The sequence below is a fragment of the Cetorhinus maximus genome, chromosome 28, assembly GCF_964194155.1.
Source record: "Cetorhinus maximus chromosome 28, sCetMax3.hap1.1, whole genome shotgun sequence".
Lineage (NCBI taxonomy): Eukaryota > Metazoa > Chordata > Chondrichthyes > Lamniformes > Cetorhinidae > Cetorhinus > Cetorhinus maximus.
The window spans coordinates 8,338,830-8,354,800 of NC_135906.1; the positions used below are offsets into that span (position 1 = coordinate 8,338,830).

Sequence of the window (15,971 nt, forward strand, 5' to 3'; positions counted from 1 at the left end):
GTACCAGGAACAAGGCTCTGCCCCCTAAATGTGGGGCTGGAGCAGGGTGGGTAGCGGAATGAAATTCAGCCAGAGCCCTCGGTCCTAATTGCCAGCCAACTATCTCAGCTACAAAGCATCAGATCAGCTATAAAGTCTTCTGATATTCTCCGTAACCTTCTCCCCTTCATGCACCAACATCCTCTGGCTACACAGCACACAGTCGCCAGGCATTTCAAGGCACTAACACTATGAAGAAAGCAGATGATCCGATGTGCTTGAATGGGAGCTCACTTAATTATTTTGGCACAAGAAAAAGTTCTGGCACTTGCTTCCAGCTTTTTCAGAGCTGCCAGCTGGGCAACTTAAAATCAGAAGCTGGAAGCAATCCTCCAACCTTTCCTTTCGTTCGTTACTTGTTCTGGGTGCCGGCTGGAGCTCCACACACCTCTAAACTCTCTCGCGCTCTCTCTCACGCCACAAACCTGCCTTTAGTTATAAGCAACAGACAGAATTTCTTAGTCTTTTGATATCTGCAATACTCATTCTGCACCTGGAAACAGCAAGAAGGGAACTGGGATCTACTTGGAGCCCGACTGGTGTCCCGAGTGGGAACCAAGGACTCAAACAAAGGTAAAAGATCCACAATTCACAGAATGGTAATTCATTTGGTTTCCTAGTCAACATTCATCACTCAGCCAATACCAGCAAAATCAGATTAACTGGTCATTAATTGCTGTTTGTTGCATTAGTCTGCATAATAGACTTCATTTCTAAAGTAGTTATTCACTTGTGAAGTGCTTGGCAATGTCCCGTTGACATGAAAGGTTCTATAGGATGCATTTCTTTAATATACACTCCCTACCTGAATCCTCATCTAACAGGACAGTGAAACGCTGGGCAGTGTCCACTCAGGAAGTGACATCCTCTATACACACGTGGCAGTAACAACCCTGCTCTCATTCTTTTAACATATTAATGTTGTCATGTCTGAAGTTACAGCCTTCGCATCTTCCTACAGCAGCAAGCTTACTCAATTCTGGGCCATTTTTGTCAGGCCAATAAAACTGCTCAGAACTCTATACCCAAAGACAAAAGATGGGGAATGGCATTCTTTTGAAGTCAGAGTTGGATATCGCAAAGTCTCTGGCTGCAGTTATCTGGTCTAAGTATTTAAGAGGGTTAAACACTGTAGCAAATTCCTTTATGAATAAAGTGTGCAAATCCTCCTTTTTGAAAATAAAAGACTTGAGTGGCCTGAAGGTCACAAGAGAGATAAATATATAGGAAGCCATTCGGTTCATTTTTGTTCTGCACCATTGATTACATTCTACGCCACAGTACATTCTTCTCCCCCATCTGATCTCTTGAATGAATCTAAAATTTTAACTATCATTCGCCCCTACAGACTTCAAATGCTGATCATTCTGTGATGAAGAGTTCTTCCTGACAACTGTCCTGAACGTTCCTTTCAATAGTTTTACCCTAAGCCCACTTGTTCTGAAATCCTGGCAAACTTTTAAACAATGCTCTCAATTAAACTCTATCTCAGTTATATCAGATCTGGTACACTTCTGCAAAGAATCCTCTCAGTTGCCACATCTCAAAGCCAAAGAGAGGGTTTTTCCAGTCTTTCCTCATATCCAGTTAAAAAAAAATTACTTCTGATTCACCGCCAATTTTTTTTTTAAAAAGCATAAAAACATAAGCATGGAAAATGAAAAGGCTGTTCAATCTTTCCATGGACTGTTTACAATTCGCTCAATTATGCCCCTTTATTCAACTCAAAGTTGAAGCAGAGGGCTATGAATTGATCTGTCATGGGAACTGTAAGAAAATTCACAATATCCAAACATACAGTCAATGCTACGAAATCCTGGCTTATTGCTTTCCACAATGTTTCCACTGTCTAGCAACACAGGGTTTCCATGTGATATTTAACACACACAATCTGCCCTTAAGCTTCAATCCTGTCCTTAACCATATGATTATGCAGCTCTTGTCTAAGGATTGAATTAAAACTGAACTAAGTGAAAGTCTTTTCCGCACATCCATCAATTGATTTGCGGGAGAGCAAGAAATGACTCAATCCCCAGTCTGGCTTGAGGTATAACCATTTTATAAACATTATATTAGTTATGTCACTCAACATCTTAGAGCTGGATCACATCGACTCTTAAATCGCCTTTTTCCCCAATTACCAGAACTTCAGTTCAGCTCTCACTGAAGTTAGAGCCCGAATTGTCAGAATTACACCTTCCCGAATCAGACCAGCCTCGAAAATCAAACCATCTTCAAATGCACCACAGGACCCCACAAGGGAAGCTAAGCCACGGCTTTGTACTGGCTGACTTTCTGGCCAATCACATGCTTCAATGAGCAGTTAGTAAAAATAGCGTGTATGGGAGGGAACTAAAGAACTCGGCAACGTCCTTAGGTACAAAGGCCCTATCCTGAAAGAGGCTGCAAATTATCATACAGGGAACAAATTTGTTGGGCCAGTAAACAGAAACAGCCATTAGGATTAATTTAAACTAGATGAGCTGAGGGTGACTTCAGTGACTACAGATGAACAAATTCAAAGAAAATATTGGAATGCTGAAAATTTACGAACAGATAAGGCAATGGGCACAACTAAGGAGGATATCAATATTTTATAAGGACCAAAAAAGAGTTGATTTGTTAATGTTTGTACAAATCCAAACCTGACTTTGAAAAACCTCCTACATAGGCATGCACTGACAGTGGGCTGTAGGGTATGAGAGTTTAGGCTAAATGATCTGTAACTTTCGGATCCCTACCTTTTTTAAAATAAAAAATAAGTCCATGTTTTCTATCCTCTGTGCTAGTTACAATGAATTATACCACAGAGAATGCCATTCAGCCCAACTGGCCTATGCGCCACAGAAGCTTCTGTCAACTCTATTCTATCTCACCCTATCGGCATAACTTTCTACTCCTTTGTCCCTAATGTACTTATTTAAAGGAAAGCTAGATGTATCTAGCCTCAATCAGTGGTTGAGGTAGCAAGTTCTACGCTCTCATCAAGCAATGCCGAGTATATATCATACAATTATAAATCTGAGTTTTGCATTTTGCGTACGCCTTTCTTTAAGGATACAAAGATGAATTTCGTTCTGATACCCTATATTCAGAGCTTGAGTTTGTGCAATACATGTAGTCTCTAGCCTCGACGTGTTCCAGCCTCCTCAGTTAACTTTATAATTTTTACAATTTGTTTTTGCTTTAACACATCTACCATTTCTTAATTTCCATCCCCGCACCAATATTTCCACATACCTAGTGTGTAACACACCAACTGTTTATTATTTTGCATATTACTGTTTGTCATAAACAAACAATTTCTAAATTAGACCAGGTACTTCCTGGAACAAACACTTCCCTCGCAAAGCAGAGGTTTAAAAACAAAGGCTTCTTTTGATCAATACCACTGTTAGTTCAGCTAATAGGATCATTGCTGGGTGACCCAGACTGCCAATTTTTCAAGTAAGCCACCCCAAAGACATCCAAGATAGATTTGAGATAGCCAAGGCAGCTTTTTCAGAATGATAGAGGTACTAACGTCAAATAAACTGAGCCTGAATCATAGGAAAAGAATGTCGAGGTGCTACATTTTGTCACTTATATTATATGCCTCAGGGATATGGCAACAAACAAAGAGAATATCAATAAGCTGAATGCATTGGAGATGGGGACATATAGGGGGATGTTCCACATATCCTATGCGGACAGAAAGACTAATGAGGAAGTGCTGGAAATTACTGAATTGTTACAGTGCAGGAGGAGGCCAATCAGCCCATTATGTCTGCACCAGCTCTCCAAATGAGCAATTCCCTTGGTGCCATTCTTCCCATAACCCTGCACATTTTTTCCTTTTCAGACAATAATCTAATTCCTTTTTGAAAGCATTGATTGAATCTGCCTTGACCACACTCAGGCAGTGCATTCCAGACCTTAACTACTTATTGCGTGAAAGTTTATTTTTCATATCACTTTTGTTTCTTTTGTCAATTATTTTAAATCAGTGCCCTCTCGTTCTCGATCCTTTCACAAGTGGGAATAGCTTCTCCCTATCCACTCTGTCCAGACCGCTCATATTAAGTCTCCTTTCAGCCTTCTTTTCTCCAAGGAAACTGAATATCTGAAGTTCCTCATCCCCGGAACCATTCTGGTGAATCTTTTCTGCACTCTCTCCAATGCCTTCACATCCTTCCTAAAGAGTGGCAATAGTCCAGCTGAGGCCGAACTAGTGTCTTATATAAGTTCAACATAACCTCCTTGTTCTTGTACTCTATGCCCTTAGTAATAAAGCAAAGGAGGTTGAATGTTTTATTAACCACTCCCTCACCATGGCTGGAGAAGAGGAAATTATTGCGTAAGATCAAAGAGAGAAGGATACAATATTTTGGTCACATCATTACAGCAGACAGTAAACAAAGACAATTATTATAAGGAAATATCAAAGTAAATATAGGAGGGGGAAACAAAGAAGAAAATGGATGACAGATACAATGGATTGGATGCAATTGCAATTGTGGAATGTGTAAGGGTAGCATAGGACAGACAGAGGTAGAGATCATGGCAGTCAACCTTCTGGGAAGAGAGTAACACCAACGAACAAATAAACCTTAAAAGGACAAGACCAAGACCCATAGCCATGGTTGCCAGGAGAGTCATGGGACCAGGATCTATGTAGGATACCACACAGGGCAACACACCTCTGAACTGACCCCCAATTATAATATTACCATGAAGACTTGAAATTAGAAGAGATAATAGGGAGATTTGTTTTTTAGGAAGGCACAAAATATCACAAGAAAGAGAGGTTGTCCAAAACATACAAACACGTTGAATAATTTGGGGACTGAGCTAGAGTAAAATGGTTTTTCTAAGGTGCTTTAACTGCTGGGAGTTTGTTCTCACAGTCAGCGAGGCCGCACTGACCTGTTCATTCAGGTGTCAGCTCCAACCTGATACTCACCTGGGCGGCTGCCTCTGCCCAGGTGAGCTTCACTCCCTCGCTCACGCGGTACATCCCAAAGCAGGCAGACCCGGCACAGACAGCCTGTTCCTCACCCCACCCTTCCCTTCCCTCCCCAATTTCCACATACCCACATGGCAGCGCCGTGTCTTTTACCTGAAACCCTCTCCCTGGGATGATTTCGCCCCACGAACCACCGGCCAATGCAAGTCGGAACTTTCCCCGAGCTCCCGTCGGCAGTTCGGGTTTGTTCGGCTCTTTCCGGAAACCTCCTCCTTTCCGAACTGCAATTACCTCATCAGCCAGCGGACGGCCGTTACTGGCGGTTGGGGGGGCACTGCCTCGCGCAGGCTGCAACTCCCCCGCAAAAGGAGGCGGGGCAACGGGTTTTTTTTTTTTGCCACACCCCACGTGCGCAGTGGCAGCGGACGACGCTACCTCAGGCGGCCTGCCTCAGCTCGCCGCGCCAATCCGGACGGCGCACTACAATGACCGGCCTGCCTTGCGGCTGGAGCGCATGCGTCAGGCTTGAAGCCGTAGCTCTCTGCCCCCCCCCCAACACATCCATCCTTCCTCCCATGGTTCCTCGCGCGCTTTGAGCGGTGGGCGGGAAAGGGTGGAAGAAAATGGCGGAGGGCGATAGCATCAAGAAAAGGTAAGTGCCCCGCTTCGGCATAGTGAGTCCAGCATTCAGGTATTCCGTTATCCCCGAGCTCAGGTTTACTTAAAAGACTGCTAGTGCCGCCTGAGTGTTGTTTTATAATGAAACTGGCAGCTGTATAGATGGGGATAGAGAGGGCAATGGTAGATTGGGGGGGGGAAGGAGGAGGCTCTAGTGGAGCCTGTATTTTAAGGGATTGCCTCTTATTTTGACTGTTTGTCCCGCGTACCTTAAGGGATGCCTTTTGTCCCATATTTCTACAACAGTCTGTACGGGAGACTGAGCCTGGGAGTCTCAGTTGAGTAATTTGAGCAAGACTGCAAACCTGAGTTGGCCAGCAGAGAGAGAGAGAGTTCTACTGTATAAGTTATATGTTTTGGTTGCTTTAAGTACACGCCCCCCCCCCCCCCCCCCCCCACTACTCAAATCCCCCTCCTCACAATAAGATGAAGAGTGAAGATGTTCTCCCCAGTGTCCTGGTGACCATTCTTACATTGCCAACTGGTCACTTACAACTGGGAGCTTGTTGTGCCTAGATTGGCAGATGTTTCCCTCTACCTAGTACCAGCTGCTGCCCTTCAAAAATGCCCCAAATGATTTGTAAACTTCCTGAAGATTTGAAGGATGCTATTTTTTAATAAATGCAAGTTTTTCATAATGAAATATGTGTTTACACATGGTAGGTTGAATGTAGTGCAGCAGATGTTATTGTGGCTTTAGTCCTGAGCCTTTTGCCTCACTGCTGATGACAATTCATAAATAATGAATCATAAAATGTAGAAGTAAGTGGGGATAAAAGCATAAGATGCTGGAAATACTCAGGTCTGACAGTATTTGTGGAGAGAGAAACAGTTAAAGGTTTCATGTCTGTGACCTTATATCAGAATTGGGAGAAGTTAGAAATGTTTTGAGCAAGTGAAAGGCGGGAGGGTGGGGAGAGGAATAAAAACAAAGGGGAGATTAAATGTGTATTAATTGTGGTTTTATTTAGTGTAATATGCCTTTAGAAATAATACTTGTTAGGCAAGGTCACATGATCTGTTGTAACCAATAGGAGAGTAGCACGGGCTATCTCAGCAGTTAGTGTAGAGATAGAGTTAAAAGCACATGTGTAGTTGTTGCTGAGTATATTGTAAATAAACTTAATGTTTCCACCCAAGAAGTGTCTGCAGATCAACTCAATCATTAATAGCACAATTTGGCCACCCTACAACAAAATGAGAAAAGGGTCCATGGTGTAATGGGACAAGTAAAGAAACAAGATGTATCCAGAAGAGGTGTGAATGGCAGAATCCTGAATAGCTGCCTTCTGAAAGCAAAATAACGGAAATAAGAGAAACAAGAGAAATAAACAAACCAAAGAAAAACACAAAAGGTGGTTACAATCTAAAATTGTTGAGCTCAGTGTCAAGCCCGGAAGTGTCCAGTCGAATGATGAGGTGCTGTTCCCCAACCTTGATTTCAGCTTCATTAGAACACTGCAGCAGGCCAAGGACAGAAAGGTTAGAGTTAGAGCAAGGTGCAGATTTAAAATGACAGGCGGCTGGAAGCTCAGGGTTGTGCTCGCGGACTGAACGGAGATGTTCCGCAAAACAATCACCCATTCTACATTTAGCCTCCCCAATATAGAAGAGGCTGCATTGTAAGCAGCGAATATAGCCTGCTATATAGAAAGAAAAACAAGTAAATTGAGGCATCTGGTGGTTTTAAAGGCACTATATAAATTTCAGTCCTTTAATCCTGATGAAAGCTGTATTATACTTTGGCAGGGGACGGGGGAAGATGAATAATGTCATTGTGTATCTGTTCTCAGATATCTTGTAGAATAATATAAATTCTCTTCCTTTTTTTTAAAAAAAAATAACGTTTTACTACATTGGCCCAACCAGCAGAGTGCTTTGAGAACTGAATTTTCTCGTTGGTATTGATTGAAGCCAAGGTTCAGCAAAGTGTAATGGTGAAATTTTCATACCATATTTTTCTGAATTACAAAAAATACCTAGTATTACAATGAATTATGTATTTATTCCTAATCATGCTGAAATATTTTCAGTTATATAATGCTACTGGTAGAAATGGGAATGATAGGAGGTGATAAATTAAATGTATAGACAGAACAGTGGGGAGGAAGAGAAGCAGGTCAGGAAACTTCCGGGATGGGAGGTGGGCGTGAATTATCGAGCCCCACTATTCCATAGGCTGTACCATTAATTTAAATGTTTAATTTTCTCACCGAAATGGCCAATTATTTACCTATATCTCTTGTACACCGAAGAAATGAGACTCTGACCATTCTTCTTTCAAAAACTCAATGATTAAGTTATTTTAAAATAAAACTTCTTTTAACAAGTTGCAAATACTGGTTACACACAATTGTTTAACTACCTATCTCTTCCTAAAGAATTTCCCCAGCACGCACACAAAGGACAAATAGTCTTTCTGTAGAAGTGGGCTTTGAAGGATGGGTGTTATAAAATAAAGGATAAAGTCCGCAGGGTCTTGACCTTCTGTTGAAGGGTATCAAGAGATAGTACCTGCAACTGTTTATAATGGATTTTATTATCATGCTTCACAGCCAATGAAAGTGAAATTTCACTGAACATGAAATTGCATTGGAATTGCAGAAACAGAATTAAACTGTTTTGGGGTCATGCAATTTTTCTTATACTGGGTTTATACAATACACTGATGTGGAAGCAACGCTGCTTATTGTGTCATTCAGGTCAATTAGTAACACTCTCGTCTCTGAGTTGGAAGGTTGTGGGCAATGTTTCCTTTGGGCTGCGTTGCAAGCTGTAAGCTCCCATGCAGGCCATGCACAAGTCAGCTGTGCAAAAGTAAAAATGAAAGAGGCCGTGCACTTTTTTTTTAAAAAGAAGAGAGGGAACATTGGTTGTGGATTCAAGTCCGTCTCCAGATATTTGATCGCAAAATCTAGGCTGGCTGTTCAGTACAGGGCTGAAGAAATGTTGCACTTTGACATCATTAAGGTATAACGTTCAACAGGCTTCTTCTGACCCTTCAGGTGGATGTAAAAGATTCCACTGTGCTATTCAAAGAAGAGCTGGCAAATTCTTCTGATGTCCTGGTCAATAGTTACCCCCTCAGCCAGCATCTCACAAACAGATTATCTGGCTGTTTGTGGCACCTTGCTGTGTGTTGCATTTCCTGCATTAAAACAGTGGCTGCACGTCAAGTGCACTTCATTGGCTGTAAAGCATCTTTGGACATCTTGTGGTTGCAAAAGGTGCTATAGGAATTCAAGCTCTCTTTCTTGAAGCGATAAGAGTGAGGGGGAGTGTATCGAACTTGCTTTTGGAAAATGTTTGCTGATTTTTGTTTCCCTACAACATATTTGCTGAAAATCCTTTCTCTATCTCTGTGACTATTTATGAGTTGTTTCTGTTCTGTTGACCAGACTCCGGAGTTCCTATCAAAATACGCCGATACCAGATCAGGTCAGTAATGTATTCTTTAAAAAAAAAATCTTTGGTGTGTCTTTGTACTTCACATAAAGAGTGATGTCAACATTTCTCCACCCTTTACTTTGGGGTCAGTGTTAAGCAGGAAGGATTGGCTGGGTACCCTCTTTGCAACAAATGTGAATGGCATGGAAAGATCAGGGAGTGATAAAAAGAGGGAATGTTGCCTCCTCCAGTGGCTCACAGGTTTATCCAATCAGTAGCTGAGCATTGAGAGCAGAACAACCCCAGGTTTAATGTTTGGCCCTGTCTGAGTTAGCTTATCTTGCCAACCAGTGCTATGGCTGGCTTCTTTGTCTCCAGGCTAGGAGCAAGATCCTCCTCTGTGATGCCTGCTGGAGAGTAAGTAAACAAAACGCGTGTGTTATATAAATCATACGCACTGACCTGGTTCACCTCTGATACCCTTCTCTCCATCCTGCCCTACACAATCCATTTTCAAAAGACAGCTTCATCTGCACAGAGGTTTCAGCAAACCACTTCAGCACGGGAACATTACGTTATACAGGTGCAGTGTCTCAAATCCGGCTGTCTGAAAACCAGGCATTTTTATAAGCTGCCGTGCACCAGTTTTAATTGTTATTAAATGAGTGGCTCACTAGTTGTCAGCTTCGCACGCTGGTCTTTTCCTGTGCTCCGAATGGTCATAGCGACCTTTGCCCCCACCCGACTCAGCTTGGTCCAGCCCGCCCGACCTGCATAGAAGTGCCTAACCTGGTCCCAAAGTATGGGAAGCATCCTCTGGACTGGCGTACTGTGACTGTCCTAGCACTCCCTCACTGTTATTGGTCAAAGATACCGCGGGGGACAGAGATTGAGAGAAAGAAATGTTTTGCTCTCTGCACTTGGGGACTTCCCAAGAACATTCCAGAGTAATTTCCTAATTGATGTTTTAATCAACACACAATGGAGGTGAACCAGGCCAAGGGTTCTCAGTTTGACTATTGGCCAGTGAGATTCACTCCATGCGCTGTGCTTGAAGTTCTTTGAAATAGCTGATAGGTCGTGTTTCTAAATACAGGAAGCTACGGTTCTCTGGTAGCTTCACTAGCACGCCTGTACTTTGAATCCATCACAGCCTGAGAGTCAGTCTTACTTGCCCTATTAATTTCCTTTCAAACCCTATTTCTTCACTGTTAATGTATTTTTTCAAACTTTGAAACTTATTCACTTAATTTCATGTGTCTTATTAATTGGATTAAGGTTCTGATTTTTTTTTCTCTGCAAAATCCAGCAAGATCCAAAATCCAGCACAGACCTGGACCAATGGCTGCCAGTTTTGAGACACCTGTACCTGTGCTCATTCGTCAAACTCAAAGATCGATCTTTTAATTTGAATTGGCATATCTCACCATTATAACTTATTTAAAATATGTATCAAAAATTCAGTTTAGATCTAAGTGCTTAAAATGGCAGCACAAGTAGTTTCTACATATAGTGATGTATAATATAGCGATCTTGTAGAACAGCAGGATGATCTTCATTCTGAACAAACTGTAATAACCACTAATCTTAACACACAACATTTTCTTTTCTCAGTAGAGTTCCTCATCTAAAGGAAAATGTGCCAAACATCAGAAGCCTGGGAACCCTGGTAAGAAATCTGTTCACTGTATACACAGTGATATCATTCACAAACATCCTGTGGAGATAGGTACCGCACCTATCCATGTGCTGTAAAAAGTCACACAATGTGTTCTGAAGAGGGAAAATTAAAAAAGGAGGTAATGGAAAATGTACAAAGCTTGTAGAAAGAGGGTGAGCATTTGACAAAGTACAGGGTTATACAAAGCGTTCCTATATAAGGATTGCACTGAGGCTCATTAGTGCCCAACAAAGCTCAATGTGGGCAAATGTAAAGTGCTAACAAAGTAAAAATAGGGCCCATATGTACCCAGTAGATGGGTAGACCTTGCTGCCGGCAAGTTGAAAGAGATCCAGCAGTGTTAGTTAACTCATTGCTCACCGCAGCTAGATATTGTGAGGGAACAGTAAAGAGAGCGGATAGGCAGCTTGGTTATGTTTAGATCCCGAGAGGTCACACTGCTTTGCTGCTGTTGCTTTATCATCAATAATAACTGACCTGTGTATGAATGAAATTTCTTTTTAAAAGATAAAAGGCATGCCCAAATTTTCATACAAATCAGTGCGAAAGTTTCTTTCTTTCCCTCCCTTGTGGTATGACTACACATCTTAAACCTTCAAGTAAAGCCTGGCAGAGAAAACACCGAGGATCAACCGTAGCAAATTATTTTAAGTCTTTAGCACGTCAATGTTTAATAGTCTGCCACTTGCACAGTTAAAATCCTCTCTGCATTTTCATTGATGACTAAAGTGTATAACTATGATCATGCAATAAGCGAATGCATGCAGCAATGAATGTAGCACTTAGTGCCATTGCCGGCTTCCATTCCTTTGCATGTTGCTCACATGGTTTGGCACTGTAAGCTTACCTTTTCGCTTGAGTGCTGTATAAACACCAGAACAGTCTAGTTGGGCCGAATGTCCTGTTGTGTGCTGTCCATTCTATATAAATTTATTCAGTTTCCTTTTGGTTGAGCTTTCTTTAAAATTACAGAAATGGTGTCCCTCTTCACGGCTATCTGCATGTTTCTCTTGTAATATTGTCTGTGTGTAACATTTGATGTAGAACTTAGTTGATTGCTTCACTTCCCTCCATCTGCATCACCATCGGGAGCCTTCTGGGTGGTGGTTCTTTTGCACTTGTGCAGATAGGAAATCTAGATACTGTTAACATTAAACCATAATTAATGGTTAATATTTCAATTATCGTGACTCTGGAGTTGGAAGTTAACAGTGGTTCCGGAGCAAGAACAGTGCATATTGAAACCAGTATTTAGCAAATGCACTCTGACATTATGCATTTAGTCGACGATAGTCCCACGTGCAGGAAACAACTTGAGCGATTCTCTTGATACCTTTGATTCTTTAATTTCTGTTACAATGTGGAAGAGATGAGAAAGGAAGCTGTCACTTCTGCCTCTTTATGAAGTTACTTGTGTTCAGTCAGATGCAGTCCACATGGCGGAAGATCTTCTGTTTTTATTGTTGCTGAATGCTTTCTTCGTCGTTTCACTTTTTTTTTTCTAGAACATGCCGCCAAGCAGGATGAAGCCCCGCAAAGGAGCAGCCTCCCGACCCGGCGCAGCGCCAGGCTAAACCCTGCTCAGTGTGTCGGTGCCAATCTGACCCCTCAAGAATGTGACAGTGTGAACCCGGCCTCCCAAACCAAGGTGGCCCCTGCCAGCCCCACCAGAGAACCTGAGGCCGGTGAGGCACCGTCTCCCAACAAACGGCTCAAGAAAAGCCCACAGTCGCGGTCCCTATCGTGGCGGCGCTCCAGCTTCAAGGGTGGCAAAGGGCGGAAATCCCTGCCTCCAATCCACCGCGACGCAACAGGTGAGGAAGGATGAGAGTTGCCTGCTTACGAAACAAGGGGGCCTGTTTTGAAAACTTTACTCGTTATATCCGCAGCAAGAAATAGGCTTGATTCCTGCCCTTTTTGTTTTGAGATTCTTTCGTGGAGCGTAGGAGAATCACCCGAGCGTTCTGCATGCAGCATTGTTTCCACCTGTTCAAAGCTCCTTCTGCCTTGTGCCCTGGAGCAGTATTTCCACTGAAGTATTTGCAAAGTTATTGGATGAGCGGTTTGGCCATGGCTTGTGCCAAGTTCCTGCCAGCAACACAAGTGGCTTATGAGCAGCTTCCCCTAGAGCCCCTATCACCTTTAAGGAATTTTCACCAGCGTATTTCAGGTGTACAGTTTGTAGGCACTTGTACAATTGTTATCCGTCGGATTGTGAAGATTGCAGAGTGCTCAGTTACAGGTCGATCTTTGCTGTTCCCAGCTGCGTGAGATGCCTAGAAAGCTCCCCAGCTTTGGAGTGCAGGGGAGGAGAGAACTGGGGGTGATTGCTGTTGCGTTCCTGCCAGAGGCTGCAGTTGTTGTGGCTTTGGCAGTGTCCTGGAGGCAGGCCTGTCACTCTGTCTGTAGAAGCCATGTAGTGAAAAAAAAATGGAGGGCTTTCGTTCCCTTGTGCATCTACAGCTTTGGCATTGAAAAATTTGGCGAATGAACTGTTCTCACACTACAAAAACGTCTTTTTTCTTTCTACATACAAGAACACAAGAATTAGGAGCAGAAGTAGGCCATTTGGCCCCTTGAGGCTGCTCCGCCAATAAACTCATGGCTGATCTGATTGTGGCCTCAACACCACTATCCCCCCCCCCCATAACCCTTAACTCCCTGCTGATAAAAAATCTATCTAACTTAAAAATATTCAATGACCTAGCCTCCATTTCTTACTGGGGGAAGAGTTCCACAGATTAACTCAGAGAGAAAGAAATTCTCCTTATCTCAGCCTTAAATGAGAGACCCTTAATTTTTAAACTGTGTCCCCCTGGTTCTCGACTCCCCCACAAGGGGAATTATCCTCTCTTCAACCATCCTGTCACCCCCTTAGGATCTTATATTAATCAGATCACCTCTCATTCTTCTAAACCTCACTGGGTATAGGCTCAACCTTTCCTCAGAAGATAACCCCTTCATCCCTGGAATCAGTATAATGAACCTTCTCTGCACTGCTACAAATGCAATTTCTTGAGGAGACCAAAAATGTGCACAGTGCTCTAGATGTGGTCTCTGCAACACCCTCCATAACTTCCTACTTTTATACTCCCTTCCCCTTGCAATAGACGCCAACATTAATTTTGCCTTCCTAATCGCGTGCTGCACCTTCATACCAACTTCTTGCGATTCATGTACAGTAGAGTTCTACTGTTTCTCTCCGTTCAAATAATATGCTGCTACTAATTTCTGTTCTTCCTACCAAAGTGGACAAGTTCACATTTTCCCGCATTATACTCCATCTGCCAAATTTTTGCCTGCTTGCTTAATCTATCTACATCCCCCGTAGACTCTTTATGTCCCCTTGACAACTTTCATACCTATCTTTGTCACGTCATAACATTCAAGGCTATGGACCAAGTGCTGGTAAATGGGATTAGGTAGGTAAGTCAGGTGTTTCTCAAGTGTCGGTGCAGATTCGATGGGCCGAAGGGCCTCTTCTGCCCTCTGTGATTCTGTGATCAGAAAATTTAGCAATCGTGCATCCAGTCCCTTCATCCATGTCATTGATATAGATTGTAAATATTTAGCGCCCCAGCACTGATCCTTGTAGTACTCTTAATAATAGCTTGCCAACAGAAAAGTAACCCATTTATCATTACTTCCTGTTAGCTAACCAATCCTCTAACTGTGCTAATATGTTGTCCCCTCCGACCATGAGCTGTTATTTCATGAAGTAACCTTTGATGTGTAACCTTGTTGAATGCCTTTTGGAAATCCAAATACCCCCACCACATCTACAGGTTCCACTTTATCCACTTGGTTGCTTTGCACTTCCTCAAAAGAATTAGGCAAACATGATTTTCCTTTCATAAAACCTTGCTGAATCTGCCTGATTGCATTGAGATTTTCTAAATGTCCTGCTATTACCTCCTCAATAATGGACATACTCCTCATGTTCTAATCTTTTTCAAGTTGTAACTTTTTATTGCTTGTTTCTTGACTGTTTCTGTTCTCCATTAACTTTTGGAACATCTTGAGTTTTGTTTTACTCTAAGCCATGGAATTTATACCTTTCTCTGTTGTATTCTCCCGGATGGTAATTCAAATCCACCTTTCTTCATGAGGTACTGTCCGTGAGATGTGTAGGAAATATGGTTTTGGGGGCACACTGCTTCATGCCCTTGCGGCTTCAATAGGTTACATGCTGCAGTTTTTATATTCTTTTTGTTATGTTAATCGTGCTGATTCCATGGCAGCATTTCCTTTAGTTTGGCACAAACATAACTGGTTCAGTGTTTGGAACGGGGATCGGTCGCAGAGTTTCAAGCGCCGGTATCTTTCAACTAAAAAACACCAGAACTACAAACTGATAGTCCACAGGACACATAATAGGAAAAGGATGCCTGGGCATTGTTGGTCAGTGTATTCAAGCCACCTGAACAAATAGGAGTGACAAATAAAGGAAATAGGATTATGTGGAAGGTGCAATGGAACCGAAACCTCATGGCATTGGTTCATTTCTATCTGGGATGTTGTGCGCTGTTCTGATCGTCTTTTTACAGACAGGACTTTGTGGCCCTGCAAAAAGAATAGTGAAGGACTACCCATCAGATACCGGAGTTAAAGGCAAGGCTGAACGAACTGAGTTTCTTTACGACAGAGGAGAGTTGAAAAAGGATCTTATTGGTGTAGTCAAGATCCTTCTGAGTATCAACAAGTAGAGAAACTGTTCACCAAAGTCCAGGAGTGACCAGAACGAGCACAAATGAAGCTCGGGGCGGAGGTGAATAAATGGCTCTGGTAGAACTGTTTTGCATAGAGGTTGGAGAACGTTTGGATTTTGCTGTCCTGGAAGGTGATCAAAGACGGGAGCACCTTTACAAGAGGGAGTTGGCCAGGCATGTGGCAAGCGCACCAACTGATGGACATAGCTTGTGTTTGTGACATCTGGGGTTGGCCAGATGGACCAAAGTGGTTGTTTCCAGCCTGCGCATTCCTACATTCCATGTATTCCTATGTGCCTCTGTGTTCCTATATATATATAACAGCTTAGAACAGAGTCAGGCTGAAAGGTGATGCACTCCATGGTTGAAGAACTGAGTGACTCTCTAGGGTCACAACATGAAGAATTTCAGCCTGGGCAAGTTGTAGAGCCTTAATCCAGCAAGAGACAGTGACACAGAATCAGTGGCACCTTTGCCTGGTTTTTGGAGGCTAAGTGGATGCCTCGCCTTCATTGTGGCGGGAAGGAAAACA

At 42.7% G+C, this 15,971-nt stretch overlaps 2 protein-coding genes across 2 annotated transcripts in view; one reads left to right on the plus strand and one right to left on the minus strand.

Annotated features, from left to right (window-relative positions):
* The window catches only part of mvb12a (multivesicular body subunit 12A), a 38,375-nt gene extending 33,057 nt beyond the window's left edge, over positions 1-5,318 (minus strand). Inside the window, exon 1 of the mRNA XM_078531154.1 lies at positions 5,138-5,318. The gene's annotated coding sequence lies outside the window, so the exon portion shown is untranslated. The remainder of the gene's footprint in view (positions 1-5,137) is intronic.
* Positions 5,319-5,607: 289 nt separating this feature from the next.
* The window catches only part of dsn1 (DSN1 component of MIS12 kinetochore complex), a 33,074-nt gene continuing 22,710 nt past the window's right edge, over positions 5,608-15,971 (plus strand). The window contains exons 1-5 of the mRNA XM_078531086.1: positions 5,608-5,636; positions 7,577-7,581; positions 9,039-9,100; positions 10,667-10,718; positions 12,236-12,544. Coding sequence (XP_078387212.1) covers positions 5,608-5,636; positions 7,577-7,581; positions 9,039-9,100; positions 10,667-10,718; positions 12,236-12,544 — 457 coding nt within the window. The remainder of the gene's footprint in view (positions 5,637-7,576; positions 7,582-9,038; positions 9,101-10,666; positions 10,719-12,235; positions 12,545-15,971) is intronic.